General features: G+C 34.8%; 4 protein-coding genes across 9 annotated transcripts; 1 reads left to right on the top strand and 3 right to left on the bottom strand.

Annotated features, from left to right (window-relative positions):
- Positions 1 to 5,297: 5,297 nt before the first annotated feature.
- LOC130470341 (uncharacterized) lies at positions 5,298 to 8,815 on the bottom strand. 4 transcript variants are annotated; one of them, XM_056840320.1, is made up of 2 exons: positions 7,992 to 8,815; positions 5,298 to 5,948 (listed from the first exon to the last, which is right to left on the bottom strand). In XM_056840320.1, the coding sequence occupies exon 1, from the start codon at positions 8,478 to 8,480 to the stop codon at positions 8,001 to 8,003; it is 480 nt and encodes a 159-aa protein (XP_056696298.1). In that variant the 5' UTR covers positions 8,481 to 8,815; the 3' UTR covers positions 5,298 to 5,948; positions 7,992 to 8,000. The 4 variants fall into 4 exon arrangements, with proteins under 4 accessions (XP_056696298.1, XP_056696301.1, XP_056696299.1 ...); XM_056840323.1 differs by having other exon boundaries at positions 5,298 to 5,697; XM_056840321.1 differs by having other exon boundaries at positions 5,298 to 5,706; positions 7,992 to 8,814.
- Positions 5,816 to 7,405, top strand: LOC110800263 (uncharacterized). The gene has a single exon (XM_022005568.2). The coding sequence runs from the start codon at positions 5,816 to 5,818 to the stop codon at positions 7,403 to 7,405; it is 1,590 nt and encodes a 529-aa protein (XP_021861260.2).
- A 6,649-nt stretch (positions 8,816 to 15,464) lies between the features above and the next one.
- On the bottom strand, positions 15,465 to 17,802 carry LOC110803099 (jasmonate-induced protein homolog). Of its 3 annotated transcripts, none has more exons than XM_022008561.2 (3): positions 17,646 to 17,802; positions 16,960 to 17,349; positions 15,465 to 15,846 (listed from the first exon to the last, which is right to left on the bottom strand). In XM_022008561.2, exons 2-3 carry the CDS (start codon positions 17,335 to 17,337, stop codon positions 15,682 to 15,684), a joined length of 543 nt encoding a protein of 180 aa, XP_021864253.2. In that variant the 5' UTR covers positions 17,338 to 17,349; positions 17,646 to 17,802; the 3' UTR covers positions 15,465 to 15,681. The 3 variants fall into 3 exon arrangements, with proteins under 3 accessions (XP_021864253.2, XP_021864254.2, XP_056696297.1); XM_022008562.2 differs by having other exon boundaries at positions 17,630 to 17,784; XM_056840319.1 differs by having other exon boundaries at positions 16,960 to 17,369; positions 17,646 to 17,758.
- A 1,846-nt stretch (positions 17,803 to 19,648) lies between these two features.
- LOC110803106 (jasmonate-induced protein homolog) lies at positions 19,649 to 21,535 on the bottom strand. Its single transcript, XM_022008571.2, has 3 exons — positions 21,447 to 21,535; positions 20,170 to 20,505; positions 19,649 to 20,051 (listed from the first exon to the last, which is right to left on the bottom strand). Exons 2-3 carry the CDS (start codon positions 20,485 to 20,487, stop codon positions 19,842 to 19,844), a joined length of 528 nt encoding a protein of 175 aa, XP_021864263.1. The 5' UTR covers positions 20,488 to 20,505; positions 21,447 to 21,535; the 3' UTR covers positions 19,649 to 19,841.
- Positions 21,536 to 24,416: the final 2,881 nt, after the last annotated feature.

Genomic DNA, 24,416 nt, shown 5'->3' with positions numbered 1-24,416 from the left:
GAGTTGCTGCTTTCACGTGAAGGCTAAAGCAAGAAGAAGGGTTTGAGATATTTTTGTGTTTTACGTGAAATAGAAAAGGGGTTATGGGTTTATACTATTGGGCTTTCCCAAGTGGGCTAGGACTAGAATTGAGGTTGATCGAATCCAAAAGTAGTTAGGATTGTTTTTCCGAATTCAACGAGTTTTCCTAATTCAAACTAGTGTGTGGCTCGGGGGATGCCCCAGTTCTTACTTTAAATAATTGAATATGGACATTCTTCTCAATTCACCTCAATATTTAACCAAAGTATGTGTAGTCCATAAAAGTGAAAAGATTCATTAAGTTGATCAACTACAGATGTACATTGCGTCATTTATCATGTCAATTAATTTTTCAATTAGAACATCTTACAATTCATTTAATTTATTTTCTAATGGAACTAAGTGCTTCAAATTAATAAACACAAAATTAGATATATGCAGGACATTTTATGTTACCTTTTATTTCTTATAAACACAAAATTAGATATATGCACATTAATTTGTTATTTTTATTCCAATATAGTCTATAAGAAATAAAAGGTAACATAAAGGTTTAAATGTTTTAGACTTCATGTTAACACGTATTTATAAATTAATGTGCATGGATAAACAACAATTAGTGGTTGGCTAAGATGGTAATGAGAGTTATTCTCCAAACTTGAGGTCTTGTGTTCAAACCTTGTTGCATTTATTTTTGGTTGTCAATAACATCACATAGCCTTAGTGAGTGGATGATGTGGCGTAACAGGAGAGTTATACGTGGCACATAAAATTTTTCCGCAACGCCTTTTAATATATTAGTATAGATTATTTTCAACATAAAATTCTAAAATTATTCTTGATTGCACAAACCGTTAAAATCTTTAGAATATATTTAAATGAAATTTAATATACATTAAATATATAAATATAATAAGGTTCAAAAATCGTTAAGTATTTAGAACGTACTTAAAATAAAATAAATATACGTTAATTATATATTTATTACTAAGATTCATAAATTCTATTTAAATATAAATAATATACGTTAAAATATATTAATAAAATTTATAAATTTACGGGGGATTACAACAACAACCAGAATAAGGCTCCGGGCAAACTGTTCGTGATGAGTAAAAATGAAACTGAACATTATGCAGACGTAGTTCATGGTACTTTTTCTATTAACTTCGTGCTAGTTAAATCGTTGTTTGATTCAGGAGTAACTTATTCTTTTGTTTCGTCATCTGTCGTTAAGAGTCTGATTTAGTAGATTTTAAGGTGATTGATTTACCTGTTAGTATACCTACTGGGGTGACCATAAGGTGTACCAAGTTGTTTAAGAACTTGTCTTTGAAGATAAAATATTGTGTTTTCCTTCGGATTTGATAGAGTTTAATATGGGAAAACTAAATGTAATTCTGGGAATGAATTGGCTAAGCTTGTACAAGTCTAAGGTAGACTGTGGAATTCAGAAAGTAAGTTTAAGGAACCCTATTGGAAAAGTTGACCTCATATAGATGTTTTGAGAAGACCAAGAACCTTTAGTTATTTCGGTAATGCAAGTGAGGAAATTGATGAATAGGGAGTGTGAACTATTTTTCTGTAGTGTGTTAGAGGTGAGTAACGAAGTTGGAGTGAAAACCGAGGATATTTTCATTAGGAGTAGATTCATTGATGTGTTTCCGAGTGAAATTGCAAGTATGTTACCTGTTAGAGCCTTTGATCACTATAGACTTAGTTCTTGGAACGACGCCTATATCTAAAGCACCATATAGAATGACACCTCCAGAAATGAGCGAACTAAGACACAATTGCAAGAGTTGTTTCGTTAAGGGGTATATTAGGCCTAGTGTATCACCGTGGGGAGCTCCTGCTTTATTTGTTAAGGAGAAAGATAAGAGTATGGAATTATGCATCGATTTTAGGGAACTAAACACCATCAAGATTAAGTACCCTTTGCCTAGGATAGATGACATATTGGATCAATTGAATTGGGCGAGTGTGTTCTCGAAGACTGATTTGTGTTTGAAGTACCACCAATTGAGAATAGCTGATAAGGGCCTAAGACCTTATTTAGGACTCGTTATGGTCATTATGAGTTTACAGTAATGCCTTTTGGGTTAACCAATGCACCTGCCATAACTATGGATTTGATGAATAATATTTTTCCATGAATTCCTAATTAAGTTCGTTATTATGTTATTGACGATATCCTGATCTATTCAAAGAACGAAAAAGAGCATGACAAACACTTGAGGATTATTTGGAGACGCGTAGAAAGAATCTAGTTTTTTTAAATCAAGTATACAAATCTTGAAGTTTTGTGTGTATAAGTGACACCGATGGAAAAGTGAAGGACTAAATTGATTGAAAACTATGTTACGTAAAGGAATAAATTTAAGAGAAGATTCGGGTGGTCCAGGATCGTTAAAAATCATTTGTTGTCTTGAAAAGATGAAAGGAAATATATGAATTGGTGAAAGAGCTAGGAGTTGTGCCCAAAAGTTATACATCCACGAAAGGCATAATGAGGTTTGGTAAAAAGGAAAAGTTGACCAAAAGGAGTTTATGTAGATCCTGCTAAGATTCAAGCTGTGAGTGAGTGACCTACTCCAAAGAACGCGTCCGATATCTGAAGTTATCTAGGTCTAGATGACCATTATAGGAGGTTGTGAAAGACTTTTGGAAGAAAGAAAAACCAATGACCAACTTGTTGAAAAAGGAATCGAATTCAAGTGGAGTGAGAAATGTGAGGAAGCTTTCCAGATTTTAAAGGAGCATTTGACCTCCGCACTCGTCACGTCAGTTGAAACCTTACGAGACTAACTAACCTACTCATGTCCTAAAGCTAGCTGCTATTGTGTTATCTGCGAATATTTGGAGACATTACCTTTATGGGGCAACATGTAAGATCCTTATCGACCATATAGTCTGAAATTTTGGCAAAAAGGTCCAGTGAATCTTGGGGATAACATTGAAAATGATACTGCATTCCACCTTGCAACCGATGGTCAGCCTGAGAGCACTAACCAAACCATGGGAAATATGTTGAGAGCATGCACTATTGACTTTAAAGAGCAGTTGGGAGACCATCTAGATTTGATTGAATTTTCGTGCATCAATAGTTACCATGCGAGCATTAAGATGTCACATTTTGGAGCCATTGTATGGAAAGAAGTGCAGAAGCCCCACTTGCTGAAATGATTTTAGCGAAAATATAGTATTGGGGGCAGAATTAGTTGAAGGAAAATATCCAAAATTATTCCCTGAGATGAGTTACGAGGGCGTAACTCGTTTTCTTTAAGAGGGGTAGAATGCGATAGAAATTCGTGCTTTTTACCTATTTTTAAGGCAATTTTATGCATTTTATGCTCATTTTTAGCAACTTATACATGTTGATGCAAGTAAATAGATTCTCCGCATAAGAAAAAAGTGTTCATGAGTAACACAAGCAACTTTAAGTTGGCAAAAGAGTGCACATGAGTGGCACAAGTACTTCTCCAGTAAGAATAAGTTTAAAACTTTCAAAAAATGGATGAATTTTCGTGTCAAATTTCGGGACGAAACTTCTTTTAAGAGGGGTAGATTGTAATCCCCCGTAAATTTATAAATGTTATTAATATATTTTAACGTAGAGTTAATTATATTTAAATAGAATTTACGAATTTTATTAATAAATATATAATTAACGTATATTTTTGTTTTATTTAATTACATTCTAAATATTTTAACGATTTATGCAATCAAAAATAATTTTGGAATTTTATTTTGAAAAGAATTTGAATTACAAAAACACTTTGAATTTGGAAAGAAATCATAATCAGTTTGATTTCAAGCATTAAAACCCAATCCTAATCCTAGCCCAAGTAGTAAAGCCCAAGTAAATAAACCGCAAAGTTACTCACAATTATTCTCTCTCCTCTCAACCCACAAACCCACAAACAAAATCACGTAAATTGTTTTGCTCTCCTCTATTCACGTGAATGGTTGCTCTCCTTCATTGCTTCAGCCGCCACCTCCGTCGAGCAACCACCACACGACCGCCGGCGTTTTGGCTTCCCTCCACCGTCCGGTAAACTCTTCCCTTCTCCTATTCCTTTTCGTTTCTTCCCTTTCTCCCCTCGTTGTTCTTTCCCTCCTCCTTAACTGTGATGTTTGTTTGCCGCACAACACCACCACTTGCAGCCAACCTCCGCCGAGTACCGCCAGCCATACTCCACCGGCGACGCTTCCCCCAACCGTCGTCGTCCCTGCAGACAGCCGCCAAGCCGGTTCTCTTTCTCTCCTTCCTCTTCATGTTCCTTCGTGCATTGCTTCCCCTTCCCACGTTGATGCATACGTACTGACTGCCGACCACCACCACCAGCGCGTGCCTCCAGCCGCCGACGATGCTACTGCCGCGCCTCCCTGCCGCCGACCAGCATTCCTCATTCTCTCTCTCTTTTGGTTATTTCTTTAAAACTCTAAACTTTTGATTTTTTTTTAGTTATTTAATTAATGTTTTTCATGATTTAAATTTATGGTTTTAATTATGTAAATATAGAAATCAGATTCTCTGTTTTGCATAATGAAATTTATTAATTTTCAGATTATACAACTTGATTGAAATAATGGTTTTAATTATTAAACTATGAATTTTAAGGTTTTAATGGAATTGAATCATGGTGGGATGATTGTGCATTATTAAAATTATTGATTGGGATGTTCTAAGCATGTTACTTTGGTCTTGGTGAAGATTTTAAACGAGTTTATATTGCTTAAAATTAAAGTATGATGTTTGCAAAGAGTTTTCAACGAATTTCAATCACTAATTCAATATTTGTTGTGCTAGGAAATAAATATTCAAGTTTTGATATTGGGGAAGGTTCTAAATATGTTTAGGATGTATTTAGAATGCTTTATTATAGTCGTGAATGATTAGGTATTGATTGGGATTATTTGTTGGTTGTTTTAGGCGGAGAATTATCTTTAGGCGACTTTTGAAAGTGTTAAAGTGGCCTATTAGTTTGTTTATACAAGGTACGTACATACCTGTGTGTTTGTGGATGTGTGTTATTATTGAAATCATGTTGAAATGTATTTATGAACTTGTTTATGTTGGAATTTCATATTCAATGTCGTTGGATGAATGCGTTGAGCATATATTTTTATTATAAGAATTATAACATGTTACCATGGATGTTTGATGCAAGCATGTCAGTTGGGAACATTATATTATTTAATATATACTTCCTCCATTTTTTTATTATTGCACCATCTACATATGGCACAAGATTTAAGAAAAGAGGTAAAAGTGATAAAATGACAAATATACCCATATAATTAAGTATAAATGTTGATTTAAGACAAGTGGGGTTTGTCCCCACCACTTACATTTGCAGGCAGAGAGTAATTGCAATATTTTGGTCCCCACCACTTCATTTCAGCACGCAGAGAGTAATTGAAAAAAAGAGGAGAGAGAATGAAATATTCTACTCCCTCCAAAAAGTAGCCGAAATATTTTACACTCCCTCCAAAATGTGAAATCAAAGTATCTAGAGTAATTTCATGCCAATAATTCAAAAGGCCCGCCATTAATTTGAGCAGGAAAATTGGTCTGCTATAAATTCAATACATTTATTACACTTGAGCACCCAATTTCAGCATCTTCTTTTTTTTGGACAGGAATTTCAGCATCATCTTCTCTTCACTTCACTGCATCTTCTTCAGTTAATTATGGGTTAGTCACTTAGCTCCAAAATTAGCTTCATATTCACATCACACAATGCACATTAAATTCCAATCATTAACAATCATTTAAGAGGGAAAAAATATGGAGGCAGATTTCAGCCCGGAAGAACTTTACGAGCTTGAGCAGTCACAACTGTGGGAAGACGCAGAATTTCGAGAGTATCAAGAGTATCAAGACTTCGATCCAGAAGAAGAGGTATGTTTTTCAGACGATTCTGATGATGAAATTGAAGAAATTGATGTTGTTGAGTTAGAAGTCCCATTGAAAAAAGGGGTTAAAACTAAAGAGTTAAGTAACAAAGAAAGAGCATACATTGCACAAACTCTAAGCATGCAGTCTGCTATTTATGTAGCAAATGCGTCAGCAGAAATTGGTGGTACTATTCACCCAGGAAAGAAATCTGTTCCTAACTTTGCAGTAAAAAACCTTGCTACAAAATTCAACGTGAATAGAAGTACAATTAGTAGAATTTGGGCAAGGGCTAAGAGTCAAATACTAACTGAAAATATCATTGATGTTAGAAATCAGAAAAGGGGAAGAGTCGGAAGAAAGGCCAAGGGTTTTGACTTAGAGATTCTACTGGCTGTTCCTATAGAAAAAAGAACAACAATAAAAGGTCTTTCACTTGCACTTGGGATGTCTACTGGAACTGTTTATAGGCTGCTGAAAACAGGACAACTACGGGCTCACACAAATAGCATCAAACCATCACTTAAGCATCATCATAAAATTGCAAGACTTCAATACATAATGAATCAAGTCATTCCAGGAACTGTGAACACACTACCAAAATTTTCTGATATGTATAATGTGATTCACATTGATGAAAAATGGTTTTACATGAGCCAAGAGACTCAAAGATTTTACCTTTTCCCATGGGAAGACGACCCATACAGGGCATGTCAAAGCAAAAGATTCATAAGCAAGGTTATGTTCAGTTCTGGGGTTGCAAGGCCACATATATGTTCAGATGGGATAGTGCTTTGGGATGGGAAGATTGGTATCTTCCCGTTTGTTGAAGATGTGGCAGCTATAAGGAATTCAAAAAACAGAGACAAAGGAACTATTGAAACAAAGGCTCTTCAAAGTATAACCAAGGAGGTCATCAGATCTAAGATGATAGAGGACTTGCTACCTGCTATTAAATCAAAATGGCCATCTAATGCATGCAAAGACATTTGGATACAACAAGATAACGCACGACCACACATAAGTCCAAATCACAGAGAGTTTTTAGAAGCAGCTACACAAGATGGGTTCAACATAAGACTCGTAAACCAGCCAGCTCAAAGTCCAGACCTGAATATATTGGACTTGGGATTTTTCCGAGCAATTCAGTCAATTCAATACAAGTCTTTCCCAGATTCTGTGACCTCTCTAATTGAAGCAGTTGAAAATGCATACATAGCCTTGGATCCCAAAGCAATGAACTTTACATGGATGCATTTAAAATACTGTATGATTGAAATTTTGACGGTTCAAGGTGGAAATAATTATAAGAACCCACATAAGGGGAAGAAGAAGCTAGAGAGATTGGGTTTGCTACCTACAGAAATAGAAGTCTCGGAGAAACTTTTGGAAGAAACTACAAACTATATGAATGAGGGGTACATTGTCAACAATGTTATTCAACAGAACAACATTCATCACAATGTTCCAACAACAACTTGAACAAGGAAGCAAGAAACTTTTGTAAATGTGCAACTTTTTGTAAAGATTGAAAAGTAGTCAAAATTAGCAAATTTTATAAACTTTTTGGACAGAATTACTACTAGCCTAACTGTTGGAACACTTTGTAAAGAACCGGAAAAGAAAAGGTTCATACTTTTGAGAGTGAGTATTGTATCAAATGCATTATCAATGGATGACTCGTTTTATGCATACTAATTTTACCCTTAATCATTGGCAATCCCATTTTCCCATAGTTAACCAAAATCAAATTGTACAAAAAAAACCCAAGACAGATTATACTGGAAATTCAAGATTTCACAACATTACTGACCTAAAATCCCTAAAAAAAAACTAATGGCCTAAAGTCCTAAACCAATAAAAAAAACAAAAAAAAACAAAAACTAATGGCCTAAAATCCTTCACTGAGACCACCGAACTAAAATCCCTAAAATAACTAATGGCCTAAACCAATTACAATGAAAGAACTAATGGCCTAAATCAAAAGGAGAATTTAAATACTTCATAGAAAACTAAACCAATTCAATGGAACAAACACGCAATAATGAGGGTTAAGATTAGAAATTACCAAAAATAATTAATTTTTTGGGGAACTTGGTGGTTGAGCACAATTATCACCATCTTTTTGGAAAAATTCTGAGGTTGATGCTTTTTTTGGGCTCGTAGAAACAGAAGCAAGAGGAACTTTTACTGGGCTTTTTGTTGATTCTACGGGATCTGTCACACGAAGTCGTTTTGTTAAAGATGAACCTTTACTGGCCTTTATGAACTCAGATCTACCCGGTGCACCAGGACCGTATTGAGCTTCGTACAATTCCTTCACGAAGCTATCATCAGAATCTTCATCCTCATCCTCAGACTCATGCTCATTTTCGTTAGCTTCGATCGGCTCATCTTCTTCATCTTCTTCATCTTCTTCGCTGAAGGGGGGTCCGACAAGCACCCATTTACGAGAGTAGACGGGGTATCCTACTCCGACAAGCACAAATTTTCTCTTGAATGGACCAAAATTTCCACGGGGCTTCGATCCATCGTCACTTTCATCTGAAAGAACCATATTGAAATTGCAAATTATTGATGCAATTTTACAAAGAAATTGAGTGGGTAAGAATTTGCTGAAGAATGAAATGTAGAAATTGAGTGGATTTACATAGACCTAGGGTTCTTCATGAAGAACAATTGGGGCGACATAAACAATGAGGGAAACTGGAAACATAACAAAGAGAGAGAAAGTGGAATGAGTTTTTTCATTTGATGGGTTTACGTATCACAGTACCAATGCTATACTTTAATTTTGGGTGGGGTTAAGTTTTAATTTCTTTACTTTAATTATTTAGTGGGGATAAATGTTAGTAATGAGTTTTATTAGATGTAAAAAGGTTGGTAATATTATTAAATAATAAATGATAATAAGGATAGAAATGTCATTTTACATAGGTAAACTTACTAAAAAAGGAAACGGTGCAATTAATATGCAACTTCCAAAAAAGGAAAACGGTGCAATAATAAAAAAATGGAGGAAGTATTGGTTTAGATCGATTGATCGTTGTTCCATTTTAGCTTTTCACTACTTCATGGGGGCCGAGGACCTTGTTTAGTAAGTTGAAACCTTATACCCATATAGAGGGGCGGATCAGTATTAAAGAAAAGGTTGAATATAATTGGAATGAGTCTTGATTGATACCTTTGTGATCACTTACTTAATTCCAAGATAAAAACAATTGTGAATAATTGTTGATTGTATGACTTATGTGATTGTTGAGTCATAACAGAGTTTTAATATGTAAATCATGTAAAGTGAAACTGAATAGCAATAGCTTTAGACTGTGCACGTCTGAAGTGACGGACAATCAGGAGTTGGGGTCATGGGTCGCCTATGGTTTTCTCTGGGCCGGATTGATCACCGATTCTATTTTATTCAAAAGTCCCTCGATATCGCAGGTCATTGGGGTTTACGGAGTCGCGCCCGTACCTCGTCTTCCTTAGTGAAGAAGTTTCTAGTAGACAACTCAGTCCATTGACTATTTCAATTAAAATAATGTTAATGATACAAAGGTCTAGTTCAGTCAGGTATAGTCTTCAAGTCAATATGTTTTGGTTATCCTTGCTTATGTTTTATTAGTTTCATGTTAGGGTTGTTCGTTTAATAGAATCATGTTAGGATTATTATTGATTTAGTATGTAGTACTCAGCTTTGCTGATTATGTGCTTTTGCTTGTGCATGTTGATCATGGCTATGCCTTATTGATCCTGTGATGACCCAATCTTTGGTGAGCAGTCTCTAAGGATCAATAAGCATTGTCCATCTGCAGGTTTGAAGATGTTGCATCATTGGGATCGGGAATATAGAGCTTGTATTTAGTTTTGATTTGCTAAGTTGACTTGGGTTTGTTTATTTGGACTTTAAACTTGTTAATTGATCTTATTTTCGTTGATTGGTTTTGGGATAAACTATGTAATCCATTATTTATAAACCTAAAGTTAGTTTTATGTTTTCCGCTGCAAAATTATGAATAAGCCGTTACGTTTTCACACGGGCGATAATGCCTTGATAATTCTCCATGTTTTATATTAAAAGAGTACTTTAGAAAAGGGAGAATTGTCGGGGTGTTACATACAGGCAGTTGGGATCTCCCTTCCGACGAGCTAGTCATTCCAAGATTCATAACAAAGTTTCCCTCATAAACAGCTTTTACAAAATCGTCCATTACCTGCGCATATGTAGGCAAAGCAGAATCAGCAGTCTCACTTCCTTTGCATCTTTTAAAGCCCACACTTTCTTCAGATGACATCAACGAAGCTTCAATTGGTCTTTTCCTTGCTGGCATGCCTACTTTGCCTTTTTCAATGTACTCTTAATCCACTAGTTCCCTTATTTGAATAGTTTGTTTCTTCTTCCAATCAGCTGGATTTAGTTTTCCCCCTGGAAAAAACTTTTTCATCTTCCTGTATTCTCGAACTTTTCCTTTTCCCTTCGAGGCTTCCCTTACCTTAGAACCTTCAAATGACTCATTCTATGTATTTGATGCATACGAAACATTCAATATAGCCTTTCTCATCTTGTCAGCTTCCATATTCACTTCCTCTATCCTGTTGATTTGATCCTCCATAATAACATTGAAGATACGAAGATTTTCAAACTCCTCTCTTGGTATGTCACTACAAGGAGAGTAATAAGTACTCGATGAGCCAGACTGCAGAGAGGCATGGGATCCTGGCAACAGAAGAGGTGACTTTGGAGAATCAACGTTGTTTAACTCCGCCCAAAGTTGCGACCATGATTCTGAATCAGAGTATGGAATTGAGTCTCCCGAAACATAGCCATAATATCCAAACTCTACATTCTGATCTAGTATTTGATTAGGGTTCTCAGGAATTGGGCCAAACACTTCATCTTGAGTTGGACTTGTAACCATGTCCTCACCTACCGACAACCCAACATTATCTTCAAAGGGTACTTGGGTCGTTTTGCCAACTCTCACCTGGAACTGGGCCCAAACTACCATTGGTATTTCCTTCTCCAACTTGGATTTCTTCATGGGCTGGCGAGTAGCTATTGGAGGTGGGATGCATTGCTCCTTGAGACAGAACTGGCCCACCTGATGGGAAACTTCTCATACCTGAAGGTGGAGTATTTGATGAGGAACTTGGCTTCTTCAAATCATTTGGCTCACTAAAATATGGGGAATCTTCCTTTGAACAGTTTTCAATTGGACTTGGATTGTTAGGTGGACTCACAAAAGGTTTTGGAAGTTTTTCAATTAGCCTTCTCATTTTAGGCCCAATAAATGCTAAAGACTTTTCACTTCCCTTTTTAAAACTCCTCGAAACACCCAATTTGTTAGTCCTACTGGAACTCATAAGGGATGAGTCTTGGGGTTCCACGTGTCCCTTAGCATGCCTAAATTTATTTCTTATTGAAATTTTAAAATGAGTTGTTTGTTTAGGCTTTAGCGTGACACGTGGAAATTCCTCGGGAATCTCAATCTCTCCAACCTTCTGCTTTCCCTTGACACGTCGGATTTCACTACTGGATCTTCTAGCTTCAAATGGTTGGTCTACCTCCATTGATGCTGCTCTGTTTCTCCCTTCTTCATTCTGTTTTCGCTCCTCTGGCTCCCTAATTACCAGATTTCCATTTCTTCTATTTGCTTCATCAATCTGGTTTGTGTAATAAACAGTGACAGTGTTATCACCCGATGAAGATGATGAACTAGCTCCACACTTGCCCATTATTCTCCTTCTTCTACATCGTCTACTTGGCCCCGCTTCGTCTCCTCCATCATTCCCAGAATCACCTCCCCCATCACTATCATAATCAGAACCTCCAAAAAAGTTTAAACTGGGCAGAATACCAAATGCCACACGAGTTGTTCTGAGCACATCATAATTGGGTAGTCCTTTAGTTTTATTCGTATACATTGGTGCATTCTCCCTACCATACATGATTCGCAAATCACTAGCCTCCAGAATCACTCTGTTTACTTCTCTTCTGAAATTCTGCCATGTTGCATCACAATCCAGTAATCCACCATGCTATGACCAACTTTACCACATCTCTTACAGAAGTGAAACACACCTTCATATCTGAAATCAATCCACACTGATTTCCCCTGCTCATACTCAAAGAAACATCCAGAGATAAGTGGTTTCTCAACCCTAACCCACATTAATGCTCTAATCCATCTTTTAAATCCTGGAACTGTAGAACGATCATAAAACTTCATAATTCTTCCAACTTTCTCCAGCATGGATTCAGCTGCTCGAGTTGAATGAAACATTAGGGGAATGCCCTCCACTTTCACCCACAATAACGCTTCCGAGAAATTGAACGATCGGAATGACGCAGCTGGAGACCAAGTTTTAAGCACTAACAGAGCACCTTGATAGTTAAGAGTGTGGTAGTGACTCACCAAATCAACAAAGTCATTTCCATTTTTCATCACAAAGAAGAAGAGATTCTCCACCTTCCACACCTCCACTAAATCTCTCGTACTCCATGTAAACACCCAAGCTCTAATTTCTTCAATTTCAAAATCTCTATCATTTATGAACTTGCCTACCACCATTCCCTGAAATTCTTCATTGGAAGGATCTTTGCAGTCTTGCGGTGGGACCACATATGGCCCTCTCTTTCGAAGGAAAGTACAAGGTACAGAAATACTCATCTCGAAAAGGACAGATAAAAACAGAGCCAAAGAGAAAGATTTGGAGGACTTTGACAGGTGAACGCTTGAATAAAATATCTAAATCCTTTAACCCACTTCAAAAGTACAGAAAACACTAAAAAACTCTGAGTTCACTTAGCCAAAAAAGGAAAGAGAAGTAGAGAACAGAGACCACTAAGAGAGAGAATTATATACCAGGAGAGAGAAAAGAAATAAATAAAAAGAAGTAGGTAGGAAGAGGAAGAAAGATACTCAAATAAATATACTGAAAACACTTCACTTGGATTCTTAAACGTTTTCTTCTTTTTATTCTTTTTAAAACCAAAACCTACTCCTTTAATAATTGGTTTTGAAAACAGGAGAAGTAATTAATAAGAACTTGACATTAAAACATAGATATTGACAATAAAGAAGGTTTCAGAAGATCACTTTCATATGAAAACTTAAACTATGAAGAAGATGAACAGTTAAGTTGGCGATAGTTCTTGATTTTAGAGAGTAGAATATTGCACAAGGAGATGAAACTCCCCTCACCCAATAGTACTCCAACAGCTTTTTCCTAAGAAGTCCCACCCCATATAGGAGCGTGATACACCGTTGTTCCCCGGTGGATTTTTCGCTCATACCAAGGGGTAAAATAGTATTTTTGCTTAATGTGTTGAAAAGTCAAACAAAATACTAAGTATTGGGATAATGACAGTAATTAATACAACAATGACAACATTTTAATACAACAATGACAATATTTATACAAACGATAACAGTATATATGTAGCACTTTCACAATTCTCATTTACAAGGGGTGTACAATAAATATTGTACACCGAAGTAAAAATTGACTCAAAGTACATAAAAGTTACCCTTATATACATAAAAGTTATCTATTTTTTATTTATAATTTTTTTTTCATTTTAATAAAAAAAATTATTCAAAATCATTAATAATGTATAAAAGTTAGGAAAATTTGTAATTATTAATCCAACATTTGCCCGATTTTCTTTAATTAAGCCTACCTATGCGATATTTCTAAATAATCCAACCTTTATGACCCAACTACTATTATTAAGCCTAACAAGTTACTAACCTGCTATAGGCGGTATTCACCCTTACGTGGCATATAACAATTATAATTTTTTTTCCCCTTATTTTCTTTAAGGAAAATTTGTCAAATATAACCCTTAAAACTTCCTACTTTATGGGTTGCAACCTTAAACTTTCAATTTTGTTAATTACAACCCAAAACTTAATCCTACACTTTAAATTACAACCCCGTATCAGATTCCGGCTAATTTAAACGAAAGTGATGTCGTATTTATGATGTTTTTTTTTCTTTCTAAATTTTCAACAAGACCACAATAACCAACATCTGACCATCCAAAAAACTATATTATTGCAACACCTCGGGTTTTTACGAACTGACCATCAAGGAAGCCCAAAATTCAAAATTTACCAAAACAGGAACAAAAACGCTAAGGTTCGTAAGTTCACCTTCAATTGTACGATTTTGGAGACGAAATTTGAATGCGCGTGGATGAATTCACCTATTTCCATAAGAAAATCGATGATGATGTCATGAACCAGTACAATTGTGGTTGAAGCAGCAGTAATGGAGGAGAGAGGAATTGAAACACGGTACAGAGAAGAGAAGCTAGGGTTAAGGGTTTTTTGAAAAAAAATGAAATCTTTGTTTAAGTGGCAAGTGATGATGATGTGTCCAATATTTTAGCAGGGAAACCAACTTTAGGTTGTCAACGTTTTTAACGTTGACTTTGTAGCAGGTAACCGGTCATCCAGGCTTAATAATAGTAGTTGGGTCATAAATGTTGGATTATTTAGAAATATCGCATATGTAGGCTTAATTTAAAGAAAATCGGGCAAAAGTTGGATTAATAATTACAAATTTTCTTTGACTTTGTAGCAGGTAACCGGTTATCCAGGCTTAATAATAGTAGTTGGGTCATAAAGGTTGGATTATTTAGAAATATCGCATAGGTAGGCTTAATTAAAGAAAACCGGGCAAAGGTTGGATTAATAATTACAAATTTTCCTAAAAGTTAATCATTAACCTTTTAAAATGTTAATTCATCAATTTTTTTCGTAATATAAAAGTTAACCAAAATATTATAAAAGTTACAAAAAACTAGGTAAAAGTTACTGTGGTGTACGATAAATTTATTATACACTTTGTGCGCACAAAACCTTTTGTAACACATTTACCCATTCATTTAAGTGGTCCCTTTTCTTTTTCTATTTCATTTCATTTCCTTTTTTTTGGGTGATTATGACTGATTTTAATACAACAATGACAATATATACACAACAATAACAATATTTATATAACTGTTGACAATATATAGCAAATTAGCAAGACTTTTACTCATTCATGTAAGAGGTGGGCCACCTTTCATTAATTTTTTTTATTGGGTATGAAGATGAAAATCTGTTGAGGGACAACGATATGATGTATCATGCCCCGGGTGATTGCGATCTGAATTGAACATGTAATAGTCATAGAGGATAAACATATAACTATATAAGTAATACGAAGTACTCCCTCCATTTCTTTTTTATCTTCCTGTTTCTATAAATGTCGTTCCTATTTGATCTTCTTGTTTCTATTTTGGGATATGACTTTTTACCATAAATTTCCCCACCATCCCTTATTTAATTCATTCACATTTCCCTATTCACCCACCCAACCCCACTTTTATGATTTTTTATTACTTTCATAAAAATATCTTCTCTCTCCTTCATTTCTTTGTTACTTTCTTCATTTATTTATTATTTTCTCTTACACTCAATCATTACTCTTATACCCAATCATTAAAAGATTCCAGTTTCTTAATTTCCACCCAAAACTCCAAACAGGAAGATCAAAAAGAAATGAAGGGAGTATTATTTAACGTTATAGCATATATATGCGTACATACTCCGTAACATGCAAGAGGACGTATTATTGGGTATTACATTATAAAATGCCTGCTTGCAGCATGACCTTCTTAATTAGATGCTCATCCAATATAATTAGCAGCAAATTAAACTCCATTACGAGTAGCATGCTGATTATATAAGGACTAGCATGCTAATTACTTAATTAGTAAACCCCGCAACAAGAATGCTACCAGGGTGGATCACAGCCCATGCCTTGCCTCCAAAAACTGGGTCCACATAGCTACTTGCATATTCCGATGCATCAAGTTTAACTTCGACTATGTTCCAGTCAATTGGTCCTATTGGACCAGCCTCAACATAAACCTGTAGACATTATTGAAGTTAGTTTTTTTTTTTTAGGCAAATTTGTCAACAACTACTTTATAAATTTGATTTTTGCAAAAAATTACTGTATCTTATTTTAAAAAATTATGTTGCAACTTACTACCTTTTCCCAAATTTTGAATTAATTTTATCACATGCATCTCATGTGTCATTTAATTACTCATTTTTCGTGAGATGCACTTAATTAGTAAAGTTAACCCTAAAATGTTTAATCAATGCTTAGAATCGGACCAAAGGTAGTATCTTAAAGCATAAAATTATTATACTCCGTAAGATAGTTTTTTTTTTGGGTGCAAATGAGCCACAATGGCAGGGATGAGAATCGATTCCATGATTACTTGGAATCGGGAGGGAAGCTCTAACCAACTCAACTATCCCCCACACCAAAAAAAAAAAAGTTGTTATTATAAGAAACTCAACCATTTCTTTTTGTTCTTTACGTTTGGCATTTTACACGTTTATTAAAGACTAATTAATGTGTATTGAGATTCCTCTATTTTTTTTATTTAAACAAGGATAATTACGTTTATTTATAATGCTTTCACTCTCATCAAAATATAATCTGATATTGGAAAAATGAGAAAAATTTAATGTCCCATTAGAAAAGTGTGAGAAATTAAATGACCTAATGAATTTAATTGGTTAAATTATCATTAGACACCAATTTTGATAGAATATTAAAACATTTAGAAAAATTTGTACTCCGTAAGAAATAATCCAACCTTTGGCCGTTCTTCTAAAAACAGTACCACATTTGAGTAATTCAAGAATAATCCAAGCTTTGGAAGATTTCTTCCCATAACAGTCTTTAACCGGTTGATAACCGATTTGACATGTTAATTTAACACGTGTCATTATATAATTGATTTATCTCAATTTAATTTTAACTTTAATTTAGTATAACCACTTTACTTTCTCTCTCCTTCTTTCTACCATGGAAGTCTTTGTCCTCCTAGTTAATAATAATAATATTTTTTTATAAGGTAGTTTTGGCAAAATAAAAATTGTAAAGTAATTACTGATAAATTTGGGTTTTTTAATATAGATAAAAAAAAAACAAAATATTAAGAGTTTGAGAAAATAGAACACAACCTTGTCCCCTGAATGATGGTATTCGTTGTTTGGAATGTGAAAAGCCACAAGCCATTTCCGAGCAGTGGAGTCGGTACCATCAGCATAAACTACTCCACCCTTACAGCCTTCTGGAAGGGGTCCACGGTGCTCGAATTGGACAACTTCACCAAATGGAAGAACCTCAGGGTAGAGAGGCACTGGTTTCCCAGACCAATTATGCTGATCAATTATTTGCAACACTGCTTTGTCCTTAATAGTATTAACCAAGTTGCCGTTAGTAACAACTTGTCCCTTAACTTCCATGCCTGATTTATCCTTAGCACCCGCAATCACCTTCTCGAAAATAGCCTTTTCTTCGTTGCTAAGCATTGCCGAGACTTGCTGGGTTGCTGCCATGTTTTCCTTTGTCTGTTCAACGTACAGTAAAACTTTATACGTTTCACATTTATCAATGTAAATTTTTAGCCATTAATATCTCAAATTAATACATAAAATTAAATTATAAAATGGTGATCGGCATTTTGAAAATATATAACGAGCTGAGGATAATCTAATAATATATCACATGATTGTACGAATTATTTATACATAAATCACAAAAAAGAAATTGATCAAAAAATACTTAAATAGCATAAAATTACAAATCATGCAATTATAGAAAACGGAGGAAGTAAAAAGTAGTACGTACATTAGGATTTACTTACCTTGATTTCAATACAGCCAAATAGCCTATACGACGATGAAGCTAAGAGCACTGGAGAAAATAAATATGTTGCGAGATAGACTGATTAAAAGGGCGCATATCAACTGCAAATTTATAGCATGGAATTGAACTAGTACTTTTTTCGCCAAAGGTATACTAATGGAGAACTTATTCGCGATAAAATAAAATAAATAAAAAAGAAAAAAGGAAAAAGGTAGGTTAAAAGAACGCACATATACGCTTGCGCGCATACACAAATAACAATTAAAAACATGTGATAGTGAATTCCGTTTTCTGTTAATTATTTAGCTTTGGCATATGAATCTAGTTCCTTTGACAATCACAAAAGTATATAGGCAAAACCTCAATGTTCCTTTGACAAACACAAAAGTATATAGGCAAAACCTTAATGTACAACCTTTATCCTATTTTGGAATACTATTCCCACAGGAAGGTGACAGAGATTTATTATACTTCTGCCACGTTTCCTAACGGTGATAGGATTTTTTTGTGGTATTAACTGTGATAGGATTTTTTTTTTTGGTATTAAATGTGATAGGATTATCGTTAATATTGTAGTCGATGTAGGGGCTTCAATTCGGACAAACGGATCATGTTTAGATCGGATTTATTGATTTGGGTTAAAACAAATTTATTTTGCTTACGAGTTGGATTGGATTGGGCAGGAAAATTAACTAGTCATGTATTTTCAGGTCAATTCGGATTCGGGTTGAATATAATCGAATTAGATCGGGTTTTGGGTTCTAGCTTGCGGGTTATTGACAATTCGGATTTTAACGATCGGATCAAGCCAAAGGGTTCAACGGTTCGGGTTGAAAATTTGCAGCTCTAATTCCTCTAATGGATATAAATATTGGGGGAGCTGGATAAGGATGTTGTTGCGTTGCTGAAGCGGATTCAGAAATTTTCTAGGAACCAGGACATTGGGGCTCGTGCTACTACTCATATTTTCACCAGGATAGGATTTGCTATAGCTAGAGGAGTGGGGGCCCCGATTGTATCTCGGCTTCCCACTAAACTTATGGCTTTGTTAGCATTTGATAATAATAATAATAATAATAATAATAATAATAATAATAATAATCTAATATATATATATATATATATATATATATATATATATATATATATATATATATATATATATATATATATATATAAAGGAGGCATATTTGCTGAATTATTAGAGTGCCACGTACATAGGATTACTAATGGTTTCGGCCAATGAAAAATAAGATTTCTAATTTATTTTTGAATTAAAAAAATCGATTGCCACGTAGATAATTAATTAGGTGCCACGTAGATATTTTAATTAATTAATTACTAATATATACAACTCCATCTAAGATCAAACACTATGATGATTAAAAAATAAATCTAAAATAAAATTCATCCAAAACCCAACACTAATCTAAAATAAAATAAATAAAATTCAATTTAAAATCAAATATTAATTCAATATTAGAGCGCCACGTAGGAAAACTAATGGTTTCGGCCAATGAAAAATAAAATTTCAAAATTAATTTTGAATTAAAAAGTCGAGTGTCACGTAGATAAATAATTAAGTGTCACGTAGATATTTTTATTAATTAATTATTAATATCACGCATATACAATTTCATCCAAAAACAAACACTCTCGTAATTATAAAAAAATCTAAAATGAAATTCAATGTAAAATAAAAAACTAATATAGTCTAACACAAAGAATATAAAATTGGTATATATATAGGAGTTTTAATTAAAAATAACAATATAATAGATTATGTGCATCGCATGGGCTAAAATCTAGTAATAATAATAAAAAATCTGGTCTGATTTGATGTGAACTTATTTTTTCTTATATGATCTAATCTGATTTGGTTTGATCTGGACTGATCTGGACTGATCTGAGCTGATTAAATCTGAAATAAGTAATAAGGTTATGAAATAAGGTGAAATAAACAGGGGCTAAAAAGGGGAAAATAATAATACAAGAAACATACGCGTAATAAGGATTTTATATTAAATATGAGACTATGCCCAGTTGATGACAAATCGAAGCAATACAATAGGCATTTTAAAGATGTGATAAGTTAGCACACGTACTAAGCTGCGTGTGTTTATTCTGAATACATATATTATATTATTAAATATTATGAGCCCATGGGCCATGGGTAGGACAGGAAGTTTATGAATTATGGCCATGGCATCCCTGGGTCGTTGATACTGTAGGTGGAATCGATGATAGCCACTTTCTCGCTATCGTCCTGGATGCGAGCAGTTATGGTAGCACCTGATTCCTTGTCATAGTTTTGACTGTAGGTTCCAGACTTATCAAGATCCTCTTCAATTTCATTCCAACCCTTGCTAAGGATCCTCTCTAGTGTCCCACCCTCCACATACACCTGCAGAACAAAACAAACAAATTAATATCAATCAGGGATTCAGGGTCCTACATAAATAAACTTTAATAAATCACATTTTATCTAGGGAAGTTTATGCATGTATATACTATATACATACCCTGTTAGGTTGACCAAGGGTATCGGGTTTGGACCAGGCCAGTATCCATGCAAGAGGACGAGGTGATGCATCTTGCTCGAGACCATAAATCACGGCTCCCTTAGAGCCCTTGTGCGCAAACACAGCCCCATCGCCTCCATTAATGAACTCTGGAAGCCTCGCCATGAAACTCCCTATCCAGCTGTGCTCTTTGTACTTCCTCATTCGTTGGCTGAAACTGCTTCTTATAGCGCCCACGACCATTGCAGTAATCTGACCACCATTTTTGATGTCCTTGTTTGTCAACACAGCCTTATCTTTCTCACCCAATTGCACCATTGCTAGCTTTCTTCAAGTCTATCACACATCTCAAAACATAATCTAGTCAGCTTAATTAATTATATTAATTTAATGTAGTCATCATTTAATGAATTATAGAGGGAGTAACATTTAACAACTATGACGTAGGGTTCGTCAGCATCGTGTAGGCTTATTATGGTCATGAAACATTTTTATTTTTCATAGTCAAAATCAATAATCGACAAACTACAAACGTGGAATAGGTTTGCTTTCCTTACCTCCTAAATACAAGTTTCATGCATTGATCTTCTTGTTATACGTAGTACTACATCCGTTTTATAAAGATATTTATAGTTACTATTTACACAAATATTAATACAAAAATAAACAAGTTGGTTGAAAATAATAAAATAAGGATTAAGTAAAAGAAATATGTAGAAAGAGTGGTAAATGTAAGAAAAAAATTGAATAAAATAAGAATGAGTTAAAATTGTAAATATTGTGAGGTAAGAAGGGGAAGGTAGTAAATTTTTTATCCAAAAATAGAATATAGCAAAGTGTAAATAACATTATAAACAAACTCAAATAAAAAGTGTAAAGATCATTTGGAAACGGAAATAGTATGTTGAAGCAACTTATATATCTCCTAATTAAATCGAAGTTTCATGTACTTACCAACAAGTCTCAATTGGGGATTGAAATAACGCACAGTTAAGGACCAATAAATCTAGGCTATGATATCATGTTAAGTTTCAGAGAATACAAAATGAATCTGGACAAACTAATAAGTTAAGGAGGAGTAGAGTTCATCGAACTTATAAGTCCAACAAGAGTTTCACATTAAAACAAATTGACAAAAGTGGGAGTAACTTCTTAAACTTATAAATTGATGTTTTCTTTCATTTTTATCAAGGAGGAACAACTCACACGTAAATAACATTAAATTTAAATAGTATAATAGAATATCGGAGGGTGAAGGGTGGAAAGAGTAAGCATACCTTGAGAAATATACGTACGATTTTCTTGCCTTGGGAGAAAGTAACGCAAATTGATTGTCTATTTATAGACGTGGTAAGGATACATATACTCATTATTGATCCCATGACCTAGCTAGTTTTACATCGTTGAAAAATAAAGAGAATGTAAAAGAACGAAGAATATATACCCATAACTTTAAAATTATGAAGATAAGTATTATTAATACTTCGGTAGGACCATAGGAGTACATTATAATTTTATTTTATTTCTTTTACATCAACTTGAAATCTTGAATTGATTCCTATTAAATCGAATTAAATCTAATCTAACCTAAACTAAGCTAAGCCAATCTAATATATATATATATATATATATATATAGGAGGCATAATTGCAGAATCATTAAAGCGCCACGTAGGAAATCTAATAGCTAGTTTGAGGGGGTCGAAAAACACGACGGGGAGTATACGGCCCGCACGACTTTTCCCCTTTAGATATGGCAAGCATATTAAGTAACTAGGAACTAACTGTTGACGTTAGCCTCTTTGTACTAGTCTGTAGGAGTGATCATTTAATTTAAGAAAACTGATAAAACTCGGTTATCGTGATATGTCTGAAGTGCAAATATATTTGACTCACAACGCCCATTGGTTCCCTTGTGATCCCTGATGTGGAGATCGTTTAATGTACATCCAGCGCAGTAGAAATTGAGAGTCCGGAGGACGTTTACTAGTACGGGAAGTGCCCAGCTTTAGCCCACGCGGCGCGGCGCAGTCCTTACTAGTTCAATTGTGACGATGATGGGACATGCGTTATGCTACATTACTACTCTTGATTGATTTTAATGTACAAATATCACAAAACAGATGTCAAAACACTGATTTAGATTGATTTAAGGTGCTTAACAGTAAACCTGTTTGTCCAAGAGTTATCTGATTTAGGCGTGAGCAATATAACAGATTGAAGTTAGAAGATTTATATGGTGGGGAAAGCAATAAAAATATAGATTCAAGTTACAGCAAAGTGTAGGCTATACTGCGGTTCTTAGGAACACCTACCACTTGACTTTACTACCTTTTCGGTTGGCTTTAGAACTTTCAGATGACTGATTAACTGTGGGCCGGGATTCTTCCAGAGTTTTGAGTAGTTTAGGCTTAGGTATTGTGTTTAGGTTTCAGCAGCACTTCGACAGTATTCAGGCTAACAGGCGGTCGTGCTGGCAGGGTCTGTTTAACAGTGTGTTAAATGCGGTAGACACACGAATACGGGACAGAGAAAATCTTTGGTCAATACTCAAGCTTAAGGGTTTAGGGTTGGGATTGTGTATCATTTTCCGGTTTTCAGAGGCCCTATTTATAGTAAAATAGGCCAGAATAAGATAAATCTTCGAAATGAGAATTTTCCAACTGAGATCTGTGAAGCGCTAGAAAGCTCCAGCGCTTGGATCAGGAGCGCTGGTTATTTCTAACGCTTGCAATTTGTGCGCCAGATTTGCTCTGGTGACAATCTGATCAATTCTATCTTGCGTGATTCGTGTAAGGAACAAACTGCAGCCCTGGAATATAATAGCGTTTGGGTTTTGAGCACCGAAAAATAATGACGCTTAGATTGCCAGCGCTAGAATTTTCCAGCGCTGGTGTTTTACTTCACTTTTCCAGTCTTATCGGTTTTTTACCGAACCTTACTCACGTTTTCTATCCTTACGAATACGAGTTGGGATGCAACTCTTAGTCCTTATCCAACGATAAATCGTAATCTGACTAAAACACATAGATATTTTATCTTATACGGTTGCTATTCTGGGCAGCATTCAGGCATAGTGGTTACTATGAGTAGTAGTTTCTAAAAATGGAAATATGGTTTAAGGGATATCAGTCAGTCATGGATCTTTCGCAGCATATTTAGGAAAGCTAAGTCAAGCGGTGTTTGATTTCATCATCGAACACACCGTGTCGGGCCTAGGGACAAATGTTGGCGTCTACAGTTAGCCCCGCTTTGATTGAGTCTGAGTAAGACGACAATCAAAGTATTGGTAGACGGAATTCGTATGAGACCTAGCTTGGTTAAAACCAAGTCCGAATGAGGGTCTCACGAGCCCCCGAGTAATAACATTTGACTGAAGGGTCATCACTAGGAATGTGAATAGCTCCCTCACAAGTCATTGGGAATCTCCTGACTTGAACTGACTTCTCACAGAGTCATTGAAGACGTTCAACTGGTAGAACAAAGTTTTTCAAAAATAGACATTTATCTTGACCTTTTTGAGGACATAATACAAGATACAGAATGGGATATAGACCACAGAATACGAAATACGGAATGACTAAATACGGAATGACTAAATACGAAATATAGAATACGAAATACTGATACGAAATACGGAATAATGACATTTTTAAGCAAGGAATGAATAAACCTTGAAACAAAATATGGAATATGGAATACGCAATAGTGACATTTTTAAGAAAGGAATGAATAAACCTCGAAACGGAATACATAATATAGAATACGGAATATATAGTTACATTTTTAAGCAAGGAATGAATAAACCTCAAAACAGAATATGGAATACGGAATAGGGACATTTTTAAGCATGGAATGAATAAAACTCGAAATGGAATACAGAATACGGAAGACGAAATATGGCCATTTTTAAGCAAGGAATGGACAAACCTCGAAGCGGAATACGAAATAGTGACATTTTTAAGCAAGGAATTGACAAACCTCGAAGCGGAATAATAAATATGGAATATGGACATTTTTAAGCCAAGAATGGACAAACCTCGAGACGGAATACGGAATTTTTTAGAATACTAATTTTTTTTTTCAGAATGCAGATTTTTTTTTTTGGAAAATAAATTTCGAATTTCTTTTTTTGTTTTTTTTTTTCAACAACCGTCACCTAAATGGGTTACGGTAATTGTAGACACCTACTTTTGTCCCCATTCCCGCAAGGGAAAGGTTCGATGATGAAAACGTAAATCTCCACTT

The sequence above is a fragment of the Spinacia oleracea genome, chromosome 3 (genome assembly GCF_020520425.1).
Source record: "Spinacia oleracea cultivar Varoflay chromosome 3, BTI_SOV_V1, whole genome shotgun sequence".
Taxonomy (NCBI): Eukaryota; Viridiplantae; Streptophyta; class Magnoliopsida; order Caryophyllales; family Amaranthaceae; genus Spinacia; species Spinacia oleracea.
Note: the sequence above shows the minus strand (reverse complement) of the source record. Positions and strands in the feature narration are given on the sequence as shown.